General features: G+C 41.3%; 1 protein-coding gene across 1 annotated transcript in view; it reads left to right on the forward strand.

The window, feature by feature from the left end:
* Positions 1-1,649: 1,649 nt before the first annotated feature.
* Positions 1,650-13,623, forward strand: part of DNAH3 (dynein axonemal heavy chain 3) — a 68,835-nt gene continuing 56,861 nt past the window's right edge. The window contains exons 1-9 of the mRNA XM_025164624.2: positions 1,650-1,802; positions 2,534-2,665; positions 4,375-4,476; positions 7,919-8,144; positions 8,843-8,882; positions 9,286-9,472; positions 10,172-10,361; positions 11,027-11,222; positions 11,537-11,662. Coding sequence (XP_025020392.1) covers positions 2,633-2,665; positions 4,375-4,476; positions 7,919-8,144; positions 8,843-8,882; positions 9,286-9,472; positions 10,172-10,361; positions 11,027-11,222; positions 11,537-11,662 — 1,100 coding nt within the window. The 5' untranslated portion in view covers positions 1,650-1,802; positions 2,534-2,632. The remainder of the gene's footprint in view (positions 1,803-2,533; positions 2,666-4,374; positions 4,477-7,918; positions 8,145-8,842; positions 8,883-9,285; positions 9,473-10,171; positions 10,362-11,026; positions 11,223-11,536; positions 11,663-13,623) is intronic.

Here is a 13,623-nt window from a genome sequence, read left to right on the forward strand (position 1 = left end):
ATCATGATCGTCGTCATCATGATCTGCCCCTCCTGAAAGGAATTTGGGCCAAGGAATCAAGAGCTGGTCTTTTTCAGATCTTAGAAATAAGAAGTCCAGTAAGAAATGGGCAGGAAAAGATGATGATGATGATGATGATGGATGATGATGATGATGATTTAGGTCTGTCCCCTCCTAAAAGGCATCTTAGGCAAGTAGTCATAGCAGCTTGTCAGATTTGGGCATTCATTTAGTCATTAGAAGCAAAGGCCCCTGTATGAAAAATGATCAGGAAATATGTATGTATGTATGTATGTATATTTTCCCTCCTAAAAGGCGTCCAAGCCAAGCTGTTAGTCAAGGGATGTGGTTGGGTCAGTCTTTAGAAATAAAGGTCCGTGTTAAAAATGAAGGAGAGATCATAACTATTAACTGTCCCCCCCAAAAGGAATCCATGCTGGTCTCCTTCGGCTGTTTGTTTCTGTCCTTCAAAATAAAAAGGACATATGTAAACCATTAAAAGGCAGGATGTACAACAAACAAGTTATAAATCAATAACAAACAGAGAACAAGTGTTTTCCATTTTGGTTTTCCCAACTAGGCCCTTGGAGCATTTTTTTTAAAAGGAACATTTTTCCCAAACGTTTGCTTAGATTTTAAGCTCCAAAGCGGTGGCTATTTCTCTGTTTCCGTATATGCTGGGGATGGGGGATCCCCACGGTCGGTCGTATGCTGAGGCTAGCCCAAGGGTTGGCCAATGGCACTTTGAAGCAGTCTTCGAGGGGAGCCCCAGAAGTGAGACACAGCAGTAGCCTAATCCTCCAACCTTGTCTCAATTTTTGCCTTTAAGGAAGTCCTGAAAGTGGAGCACTGCCAAGTGAACAGGCCATGGCCTACCTTGCAATGCTAAGCCGACCTTTCCTTAATGGTGCTCCCTTGAATGAATCCTATTTATATTATTTTATTTTATACATTGTATATGCTTTATATTTTATATTTTATACTTTTAATTTAATTTTATATTTTGTGTTTTGATTAATGCTAATGTTTTATATTTTACACTGACATTTTATATTTTATTTTATATTTATCTTTTTATTCATGTTTTATATATATTTATTTTATATTTATTGGAAGGATTGATAATGAAGCTCACGCTCAGATACTTTGGTCACCTCATGCGAAGAGAGGACTCCTTGGAAAAGACCCTGATGCTGGGAAAGATGGAAGGCAAAAGGAGAAGAGGATGGCAGAGGATGAGATGGTTAGAGAGCATCACTGAAGCAATGAGCATGAAACTGAGCCAGCTCAGGGAGGCAGTGAAGGGCAGGAAGGCCTGGCGCGATGTGGTTCATGGGGTCACGAAGAGTTGGACATGACTTAACGACTGAACAACAGCAATTTTATATTTTGTATATATTTTATATTATTTTGTCTTTTGTTTTATGTCATATTTTTTTTATTCTTTGTTTTGTACTTTAACTTTTTATTTTCACTTATATTTAATATATGTTTTATATATATATATATATATATTTATTTTATATTTAATATTATATATATATATATATATATATATATATATATATATATATAGTTTTATACTTTCCCTTGACTTTTTTGACCTGCTCCCCGTAGATACCCCTAGGCGGAGGGCTGAACAGAGAAGGCGCACTTCCTAGGTCCTAAGAGATGACGCTGTTTAATCAAGAGGGCTTGACAGGGATTATACCAGAAGCTAAACCTAAATGGAAGTTACAAATGGCAAAAACTGAGTTCCTGCAAGAGGTTGAGCCAAAAGAAAAGACACAAACCTCATCGAGGTAAGGCGCTAAATACTTTTCCTCCCTCAAAGATCTTCAACACCCTCTCTCCCTTGCATTTATCACTCATGTTGCTCTACCTGAAGTTCCCAATCCATCTTACCATATCAAAATAGTGTTTGGTTGTCAAGCAAACCGTCTTTCACAGTAGCAGCTAGTTAAGAGTCAGGCTGGGAGCAATTGCATTGCAACCAACTGGGTGGAGGTTGGGGGGGCTGTTGAGCAGGGGAAGAGAGAAGTCACTCTTAATGTTGCTTAGTGACAGCGATGCTGTCGCCTCGGTTACCCAGATTGAGAAGTGCAAGAGAATGCCATAGACAGAAGTTCTTTTTGCCTTGCGTGTCTCGAGCAAACACGGAAACAGGTGACTGGGACACCAGTCTGGAGTAGCAGATAGCCCTCACCCCTTCCTAGTCCTAATACTTGTGTTGAGAAGAAGCCAAAGAAACCTGCCATTTGTTTTTCCCTGTAAGTGCCCAACTTTGCTTTAATTTGCTTTTCTTTCGTTCGTTCTTTCCCTCCCTCCCTTGAACGTCTTTGGAGTGAGTGTGGAGCACTTCCTAGTTCCCAAAGATGAGAGAAGGTGTCTTTCTACCTGGCCTGAGTTTGGAGGGATGTTTGACAAATACACTCAGTGGGTCCTCTAATGAAAGAAAATTAGAAAAATGTGCTAACTGGATCGTAGCATAATGGGGTTTTGGTTTGAATGTCATTTGGTATGCTTCCTCTAGATGTTTAAAGCCAGGATAAGGATCTATTTTGGGAAAGATCATTGATCTAACTGATATTTTGGAAGAAAAGGAACAAGGATATCCAAAGAAATATTCATCATGAATCCAAAGGAGATTACCAAGATTCTGAGGGTAAGTGTGAATAATTGTCATGTGAATATTGACTAGATTTGCCCATCATGTCAGAAACATAATCCTGTTTCTGTGATGTAGGCTTACTGTCTTACGTGAACTCAGCAATTCTGATTTATACACCTTGATTTATAACACAGGCTTGTGTAAAGCTAGTGAGTTTCAGCTTTTTCATCAAACCATGATTAAACAATGGCATAGTTTGAGGTGTGTGTCCTATCAGTGTGTTTTAAAGGGAAAGGATTTGAAAACTGCACAAAGAGCATCCTTTCCTGGTTAAAGGTCCTTAATTATCCTTGCAGTTGTGAGTTTTTGTGGCTTTAAAAGGTAGGCAAGACTTCCCCTTTGTGAAGGGTGTTGTTTTTTAATATGGGTACACCATGGATTAGGAGATGAATTTTGGCAGTAAAGAAGCCATTGCTTCAGAAACTTACATTTTTAATAGCTTCTGTCTCTTTGCATCTTGACCACCACTTCTTCAGGGCTCTTTTTCTAGAAGAAAAAAATAAAATGCTATGATATGGAACTTCTGGAGAAAAGTAAGACAGTAATCACATTGCAGATGCTGGACAACAGCTCTTTTAATCTGGTGTCTTCAGAGGTGTTGGATAAAAGCTCCCATGATTCCCAGCTTGATCAGCACATCTAGAAGGACCAGGCTGGAGACAAATGGAGATGGATCTTCTCCCTTGGGCATCCAGAGTAGCTGCTAGCTTAGTTGTGCTAAGACATGGTTTAACTGTGGCTTATTGGAAAAAAGATAACAGTCTGTTTATAAACCATAACACGGTGCTTAGAAACATGCTAAACCCAAACTAAAGAAATTATGTTATTTCTGAGCATGAAATGTGCCACCAAGAATGGCTTATTTTGCAGGAGGGGGCTCTAAAGTCTGTAAAACTGGATCTGGGGTTCTCCGTATGGGCACCTCTGCCTAATTTTACTCTAAAATAACATGATGGTTGGTCACACAATCAGCCAGATGTTTAGACCGGATTTAGCATTTTTATCCACCTGTCAAGTCCTTCCCAAGGACCTGGGATAGGCAGATGTTGTTTGATGGAGTTAAAGGTATCGTCGCAGGATATAAGCTACTCCAGGTAAAGCTGTCTTTTGCAATTGACTGATGGTGATTTTGTCAATGCTGATGGTCTTCAAGTGGTGCTCCAGAAGTTTTGGGATTGCACCTAAGGCACCTATTACTATTGGTACTATCTTTGATCTATTATTGTTATTGTTGTTGTTATATATTTTATCCCCCCTTTTTTATATACAACTCAAGGCGGTGAATATACCTAATATTTCTGCCTCCTATTTTCCCCAAACAACAACCCTGTGAGGTGGGTTGGGCTGCCGATCTATTCAAGAGTCTGTATGAAGAGAATCATAACCTCTAATTTTTTTCAGTATTCCAATAAACCATATTAAGCTGTACATTATAGAAAGAAAGCTATGAGCTATTTGGCAAACCTTTAAATTCTGCAGTAGAAGAGGTGGTTCATTGTCCACCATTTGGATTCAGGGTTGTATTCATTACTTTCTGAAAATGTTTCTGAACTGATTCTTAATTTAAAAACCCCAGGCTGTCCTTTATTCAGCCCAATTTAAATGCAGGGTGGCAGTGGCAAAAATGGGGTTGTGGACTGCAATGTCATTGTCTAGATACACTTGTGTACTTTCTTGAAGCTTTCCCCTCCCCATATTTTTAGACACAGACTGATTCTATCTATACTATGAGTCATGCGAAGCAGATACCCGAACTGCCACCTTTGCCTGCAGAAGCGGCTTTGGAACCCTCTCAACTGTATCAGGTCGGTTCTTACACGCTCATTAGAATATAGTTACTACAGGAAAGCACCTTAAGAACAATACAGGTAGTCTTTATTTAGCGACCACAATTGGGACCGGCAGCTGTTGTTAACCAAAGCATTCGTTAAGTGGGAAATCATGTGACCGGGCTTTCCTTTTCCCCATTCCCCTGCCCTTTGGAATGCCCATCCCTCCGGCACTGGGATAGCTGGCTCGAAACTGATAAGACTAATCAGTTTCAAACCTTCCACTTTTGTTTGCTTCCTAACCACTCCCCCCTGGAATGCTCACTCTGGTGCTGGGATAATTAGCAAGAACGGAATCAACGTTTGTATTTACATTCATTGGAGAGGAAGGGATTTTAAGAGAGTAAGCAGGCACACAATGGGGAATACACATTGAAAGAAAGTTGCAAGCGCACTATGCAAAGAGCCCAGTGTATTCCCCATTGTGTGCCTGTTTACTCTCTTGTAACCCTTTCCTCTCCAACCTCTCCACTCTGCAAGGAGGGGAGAAGAAAAAAAAGGGTCAGACATAAGAGAGATTGCTTACAGAGATCACTTGGGTTTTTTTCTTTTGTCCCCAATGTCTCCTATGCCTGACCTGGTTTTCTTCTCCCCACACCCTCACAGAATGGAGAAATTGGAGAGGAAGGGATTACAAGAGAGTAAACAGTCATATAATGCAGAATACACATCAGAAGGAATGCGGTAGCACTGGCAGTCCCGAGCATGCTAGGCAAAGAGCCCAGTGTATTCCACCTTGTGTGCCTGCTTACTCTCTTGTAAGTCCTTCCTTTCCAATCTCTCCACTCTGCAAGTGGGGAAAAAAGAAAACAGGTCAGGCACAGGACAATGCATACTGACTGTAATGCCAAGCACATGACTGAGGGACGCTGCGAAGGTTGTAAATGCAGGCATTGGTCATAAAGTTATTTTTTCAGTACCGTCGTAACTTCGAACGGTCACTGAACAAGGCAGTTGCTAAATGAGGTCTACCTGTACTTCAGCTTTCCTTTGCTTTCCAGACCTGCAAAGGTTGTAAACGCAAGGATTGGTTGTAAAGTTACTTCTTCATCACCATCGTGGCTGCAAACAGTCGCTAGACAAAACAGTTGCTAAACAAGGACTACCTGTACTTATTGGGAGCAAGGGGTAACCTGGAAAAAAAAAAAACTCCAGAGAATTAGTTTGTTTGGTTTGGGGCCTCCTCCATCCTGGGGAAATGGCTGATGCTAGAAATATGGACTGCCTTTTTGGCAGGGCTTTTACAGGGAGCAAGAACGTAGCTGACCAGCATCCTGAACTTGTGCTGTCCACACTGTAACATGGAATTGCATTTCTCACGATTTTTTCTTGGCTAAAGTCATGGGTCTTATTTTGGGGGTGACGATGTGGATGCGTCCTTTTTTGGCCAAAGGCTTTTCTTGTCCTTTGAATGGCCCCCAGAATGGGCAGAACGAGCACAAAGGTGTGGGTGGAGCCAAGATAAAAATAAAAGGCGATTTAGTTTGCTTTGAAAATGAAATGCTCTCAGGTTAATGCTTAATGTGGCAGTTCTCCATGCCTTTAATCATTTCCCCCTTTCAGATACATGAAAAGCTACAAGGTTTGCATTTACAATGCAATTTTGCAATGTGTTTGGAGGGACTTACCAACAGATAAGACCACCACCCTTGGATTTAAGTTTGTGCGGTGCCTCTGTTTACTTGCTTGAAGATACAACAAGCCAATATGTGCTCCTCTAAGACTGTGCAAAATAATGTGGGTGGATCCTCTTGAGGGATGTTATTGCAGCATCACAAGGAGCTTGCTAGCCATTTCTCAATGATGGAACCTGTTTCTCCACTTCCATCTGGAATATTTTGTCACATCCCTGCCAGAAAATAACTTGTCTGCCTAAAATGGAAAGCAGTTTCTTTTTTGCCAGGCATGGTTCTCACAGATTAGCATGAATTTGTTAAGAAGAAAAGAATGTGGTTACAAGAATTCTGCCAATTGAATTATTTTCCCAGCTACAACAAATGTATCATAAAGTACATTAGGGTGGAGTTTTCCTTATTTTTTACTGCTTTTCTGCCAACCGGCAAAGTAGCAGATCTAATAACAAAGAAGGTTGCAAATTCCATAATTTAATCTGGCCACGTGAGAAGTTCTTCTGTAGCTTGGTCCTGAATGTCCCTGCGTTTAGTTCCAGTGGAGAATCCCCAAGTTCAGGGCTTGTGAGCAATGGAGAACTATGTCTCTCTGCCCATAGTATCCTCAATAGGTGTCACTTGTTTGGAGTGAGGCCCCCTGAGGGGCAAAGACCAACTACTTTTTCAGATTCAAAAAAAGTTGGGTGCAGAGTTGCAGGGAGGTTTTAAAAGCACCATTATCGGCCGAAGATGGAGCTGTCCAACAATTTTGAACATCGCGGTGAAAATAATGTTCTGTGTAATGGAGCCAATCAAATATTCTTAATTTGCCTTCTGATAGATTTGCTATTAAATGCAATGGAGACTTCATACTTAAGTTATGGTTATTCTGTGGAATTTTTGAGAGTTAAATAACATAATGGTGGGTAGAATATTACAGGCAGAGTGGAGATGGAGCAAAACCCACATAATGCATTTTCAGAAGCATCTTTTATGAACCCCAGGGAACCAAAAGCAAGAATTCAAAACCTGTTTCTTTACTGATAAGTTGAGCATTATCAATAATGAGGTAGAAAAGCACTGATCAATTCTTTCAAATTCTTGCATTTTTAAAAAACTCTTAGTATTCTTGATTCAGGCACATGTAGGTACAGAGTGTTTATTAGGCTTCAGTGGAGTGGCTTGGTTTTAATCACAGATCCCAAGAAGATTAACTGGTGAAGAGTTGTTCCTAACAACAGTAACTGGAATGGGCAAACTCCAGGCTTTAATGATTATAAATCTGAGTCTGTATTTAAAACTAGACAAATGTCATCTTAATATCTAAGATGACAGTACTTCCCAGGCTTCCATTACAGAGTAAACACAGCTCTTTAGAAATGAATATTTTGTGATCCATTTTAGGACATGAAACACCACGGAGGTTGGATCAATAGTCCTTTAGAGGTGGTTGGACTGCAATGCCCATTGATCCAGCTAGCATGGTGGATGGCAAAACGTTGAGAGGAATGGGAGTCCAACCCCCTTCTGAAGAAATACAGGTTACCTACCCCTGCTTTAATTGAACACGTGCCATCTTAACTAGCTTTGCCGAAGTTGGAGCTCTCCAGATGACTTGGCTTTCAAATTCCAGGTTGTCTGAGACTTCTGGGAGTTGGAGACATGCACATCTGTAGACAGCCAAGTTGGGAAGATGAACCTTAAGAATAGGAGCTGTCCCTCCCCGAGTATTGTTGTATGTCCTTTGTCACAATCAGATTGTATGGTTGAACATCTTCCTCCTTTTCTTCTCCTTGTTCTGGGTTTAGATGATCCAAGAGAGCAGTCATTTCCCCACTCTAATGCAGCGAGCCTCCTGGATGCTGGCAGTGCCGCTGAAGGAGCAGCGCTATTTCCGCAGCCCAAGCAACTCCATTGGAAACAACTACACCCCGACTGCACGGGACCTGAAGATGAAAGATCTGCAGAAGGTGGTTTCATCTGTCCGAATGAAAAATGCCCCTGGGTCCGCCAAACAGAAAGCTGAATATCCACGTATCCTACCAGGTTCAACATAGAGATCAGGAAACTATCTTGGGGAGGTGGTTTCTATCTCCTAGCAGGGACAACCCTGGTAATTTTTCAGCTTAGCATCTTGCTTTCACTTGAGCAGGGCTACTTTTCAGCCCTTTGAGGTAGGTCAGATTAGGAAACACACTCAACAGGAAGATCAGAACTCTACTTTATTGAGATAGGCTATGGTAACAGTAATCTTGCAAGTCTGATTGTGCTTCTCCTCCCTCCCTCTTATACCCCAGTGAGCCAGGCAGGAGCCAGCCTGAGCCTCTTCCTAATACTATTTCCTTTCCCGGGACTTAAGGAATACTTCTGTCCTCTTTACTTACAGAACAGTTGTGAACATTTGCTTCAAGGCCGCCACCCTGGAGCTGCAGTTTGCAAAATCTTATGCCTTTTAATAAAGTGTGTTAGACTGAAAAGGTGCTCCTGGATTCCTTCTGATCAATGGCTAAAAGGCTTTAAATATAGTGAGAAAGGCTACACTAGTTTTGCTCAAAATATCTCTCAAAACATAAACTTTGGGGAATGCTAGAACTGGTGGATTAAGTTAAGAAGATCCACACTTTAGCCCGGATTTACAAGGATTACGTTCTTTGATTTTTTCCATAAATCTGGATTAGCCTTTCTTTTTCTTCTTTCTTTGGCTGGTGTTTTTCTTTAATGGGATCTCCTAGCTGCAAAGGAATATGCTCCATCGGAAAAGAAGATGAAAATGTATGTAAAAAATGCTAAGGGTGGATATGACAGGTATTGTAATGTTATCACCTTTACGCTTATTCAGTAGATACGGTTGAACAGGTTATGGCTCCTTGAATAAGTCATGTCTGACTAAATTCACACAACAGTCTCAGGCATCAACATAGTTTACAAATCATAATGCATAGGTTCACAGGCTCACTAAGACATAGTTCATTTAACCATGGTTTGTTGAATAAACCACAATTGGCTAGCTTAGCCCAGCATGCTGAATCAGGAAGCATGGTGTACAAGGCCTAATGGCCGGTTTGCACAATGTACTAAGCCAGAGCCAAGCAAACTGTATTGTGTCTCCTTGTAAGTAACAAGCATAGTCCTTTGGGGGGTTTAGGACTCACATGTTGACTGTGGTTCATTTCAGGGCTGAAACCACATCCCAAGTGTGCAGTTTAGATGTGTTGAGTCTGGATATTAAAGTGGTGGACAATGGAATCCCCCATTATTCTGACAGCCATCCTCTGACTCCGGAGGAGCAACTTGTTGTGATGCGTCAGCATGAGGAAGAGATCAGCAAAGGAGAAAAGGCACCCACAGAGGAAGATCTGGAGGTCATTAAGCCATTTCTGAGATGTGGTTAAAAAGTGGTCTTTTAAAGCATCTTTTATTAGCAGGCTTAGATGATACAGAGCCACATGGTCCCAAAGCTTTCTTTAGCTTTGTCATCTTCACTTGGGAAGCCATTTCATTCGGTGCTCAGCTGAACTCTGAATGGGCAGAGCAGGTGGGTTGTACCCACATGCCTTGATAGCTGGGAGGGGGGATTAACCAGGGGGGCTACAAGTCCCCTTTTCTATAGCCCTCAGAGGCTACCTGTAAACAGAGGGGATAGTTTTTCCCCATTTTGCAGTAGGAAGCCCATGGGGGGACTGTGAGTTCGATATACTTAACTAAGATCAAATCACTTTCTTTTGGTCAGTGACCAATTATATGTGCACATACATGGGAAGGCATAAATCACCACATTTATCTGAGATACACAATGAAAGTGAATTAGGGAACTTGTACGCCACCCAGAGTCACTCACTGAGATGGGTGGCTATAGAAATCAAGTAAATAAATAAATAAAGCTGTCTTTTACCAATAAAGGGACAGCAATACACTTTTTTTTCCTAATCCGAGAGGCCATTATACAACGTTTGGCCCCTTTGATGGATATTTCTTAGCCTGAATTGGCAGGCAGGATGATCTAAGGATTGTAATCCTTGTTACTGATTTTTTAAAAAATATATATTTTTGGTCTTTTGCAGAGATACTGTTATTATATCCACAAAGGCATTCGGAAAGACATGTTGGCGCCACAGGATGAAAAAGTGATGAACAATATTTTGATCCATATTCCAAATCATTTTCTTGTCAACCCAGATCTGGAGGAATTATTGAATGGTTTAATGGAAGAAATTCAAAGTGATTACCAGCTTTGGCTCATGAAAAACATTGGTGAGTGGAAGAGAGTGTCATTGGACAAACAAAACAAATTGTGAACTTTTTTGCGTCAAAAACATTTGCTTCCTCCAAGTAGAACCCTAGAATTCAAGTCTTGCCTTGGAATTTTGCCTGGATGCGTCATAGGTGCTGAATGCTCAGGTGGCTAAACCATGGCTTGATTAATATGTTGGGTAAATGAAGATCAGGTTCACCCCACCTTCTAAGCCATAAATCATGGTTTCTAGCCACAGTGACTAGAATCATACAACACACTTCACCCATGTCCAACCAGCAGCGTTAGGAATTCATGCAATGTCAGAATGGGTTTGTCATTTTTTGCATGGCAAGATAAAGTGGTTGATTGTCTTCACCTTTGAATTAACAAGGTTAACTAGACTTAAATATTTGTTTGTTTAGATTAATGAGAACCAAGGGTCACTTTAAATTATGGAATTTGCCTATTTTTCTGGCTTCAACTCTCACATGTTGGGAGAGAAAAGAAGCTTCTGAGTCTAAGTGTGCAGAGTTGGGTGAACACAATCAGTTTTTTTGCACAGTTCCACCCAGTGCCTATCAGTGCATTTGATTACCGCTTGGGTTCAGATTGCGTTACTGTTTAATTACTTTTCTGATTGTTGGTTTGCTTCCAATACCTTGTTCTTCCCATTTTGCACTAGTTGATTACATCTTGATGGATCCAGATGAGAGAAAAAGACTCTTTATACACAGCATTCCCCAATCCTTTCCCCAGCGAGTGATCCGGGCTCCGGTTCCCTGGCACAAAATGTATCAAGAAGCAAAAAACTGGAACGAGAGCCACCTCTTCACAGTTAATCCTATGATGCTCACTCTGCAGCATCTCTGGTTTACTGAGTGAGTCATCTTGCTTAACAATATTTGTTGCTATCCATAAATACTCTTCAAGGTAGGCCTCTTGTTATAATTACCGCTAATCCTCAGATCGCTATTAAATTGAGTTCAGATGCACCTGGCTTCCCATTGGATTAAGTTTGGAAAGTTTGTGTGACATGCTAATCCAACTTGTGGTTAGGCCTGGCATGTCATCCGAACCTAGACCATGGTTAAGTTGCAATTAAGAAGATAAAGTGCTTTAATTGCAAGATGTGTAAACTCAGCAAAATTATTATTGCATGAGGTCATCATAACTGTGACTTTGTGCCATCCAGGTTTTCTGAACTGAGATTTGTTCATACCAAGGAGATCCTTGATGGTGATTTGCCCCTTCTGCCAAGTGAATTTGAAGAGTTGATCCAAAGGCAGTGCCAGGAAGCGCATGACATCCTTGAGACCAGGTTAGAAATGTTAAAGCAATGCCAATTACTGCTGTGGACTGGGAGAATTTTCTCCTGAAGATGATCCTACTGAAGCAGTTTCAACTCTGAACATCCTCTGCCACATTCTTGTTCCTTGGTGGCAGGAGCAAGAACCCACTTCCCAAACCCAGAGGCTGAGTTCAGAGGATATGGGGTAAGCCATGGTTTGTTTAGCTGCATTTTATTGTTTAGCCCATCATTGGTGAGGTTCATACAACACACTAAGACATAAACCATGACTTATAAGCCACATTAGCTGAGTTCATGCAGAGTGCTAAACCAACAGCAAACAAACAGTATTATGGCTTAGGGGAATGTGGATCCACACCACACACTTCTTTTCCTTAAGTAAAAAAAGGAGGCCAACTAAATACAGTAAAGGTTATGTAACACCTTAATGGCATTTTCTTTTTATTGACTTTTTAAGATATATTTATAAGTAGTATATTTGTATTTCACTCTCAGGTTTTCCAACTCCATGTTGCATTCTGTGCACTGCCACTCATACCACAAGCCAGTAGAGTAAATCAGCACCTTTTGCTACAGATGGGCTGAGGCTTTGTCTCAGGCTTTGTCTGAGGCTTGCTACAAACTGAGGCTTTGTCTCAAGCATGGATGCATGCAACTTCCAACCCCTTCCAAAGGCTTTGGAAGTGATTCTGGAGCCTTCCAAAAGTTGCCACCAAGATTGATGGATGGCTGGATGGATGGATTCACTGACCATTCATTCATTCATTCATTCATTCATTCATTCATTCATTCATTCATTCACTCACTCACTCACTCACTCACTCACTCACTCACTCACTCACTCACTCACCTTATAGGCCACTCAATTCCCAACAACTCTGGGTGGCTTACAGTTAAAAAAAATAAAACATTGCAACAACATAAAGGAAGTCATGAAAAGACCCAAACCCAACAGACAGAGAAGGCATGCTTCCTGGGTCCCACAAGATGACGAGGTTTAATCGAGGGGACCCAGTCTGTGCCCAAATCCTACCTTATCTTACTGGATGGGCAGAAACAACTGGAGGTAGGCTGTTGTTACTTTTAACATGGCAGAAGGAGAAAATTAAGTCACGTGGTGCATAATTATGTGAACCACACTTCAATTTAGTTTTGTTTCAATGGAATGTAAATGCAAGTAAATGCAAAAAGCAAATGCAAAAAGTAAATGCAAGTAAATGCAAAAAGAAAGAAGGATTGATAATGAAGCTCAAGCTCAGATACTTTGGTCACCTCATGTGAAGAAAGGACTCCTTGGAAAAGACCCTGATGCTGGGAAAGATGGAAGGCCAAAGGAGAAGAGGACGGCAGAGGATGAGATGGCTAGATAGCATCACTGAAGCAATGAGCATGAAACTGAGCCAACTCTGGGAGGCAGTGAAGGACAGGAAGGCCTGGCGCGATGCGGTTCATGGGGTCACGAAGAGTCGGACACGACTTAACGACTGAACAACAACAACAACAGGAATGTGGTATAATAAAAGCTGGAAAAGACTTCCTTTGCCCCTTGGTGCATTTGAAGGTGGTTCTATTTGTAGGCTCTTCAATCTGAGAAGTAATTGGAGACCATGTTAAAGTCCAGAGACTTCTGCCCACATTCAAGTGAAAGGAGGTTCAACCCTATTTAGACTCTCTTGCCCAATTTGGCAATATCCAAGTTAAAGGAATCTTTAAGTCAATCTTAAAGGAAATCAACCCTGATTGCTCATTGGAAGGATCGATAATGAAGCTCAAGCTCAGATACTTTGGTCACCTAATGCGAAGAGAGATCTCTTTGGAGAAGACCCTGATGCTGGGAAGATTGAAGGCAAAAGGAGAAGAGGACGGCAGAGGATGAGATGGTTAGATAGCATCACTGAAGCAATGAGCATGAAACTGAGCCAACTCTGGGAGGCAGTGAAGGGCAGGAAGGCCTGGCGCAATACGGTTCA

Source organism: Python bivittatus, unplaced genomic scaffold (genome assembly GCF_059951505.1).
Source record: "Python bivittatus isolate LINGU-HERP-01145 unplaced genomic scaffold, Pbiv_v1 ctg000560_np1212, whole genome shotgun sequence".
Lineage (NCBI taxonomy): Eukaryota > Metazoa > Chordata > Lepidosauria > Squamata > Pythonidae > Python > Python bivittatus.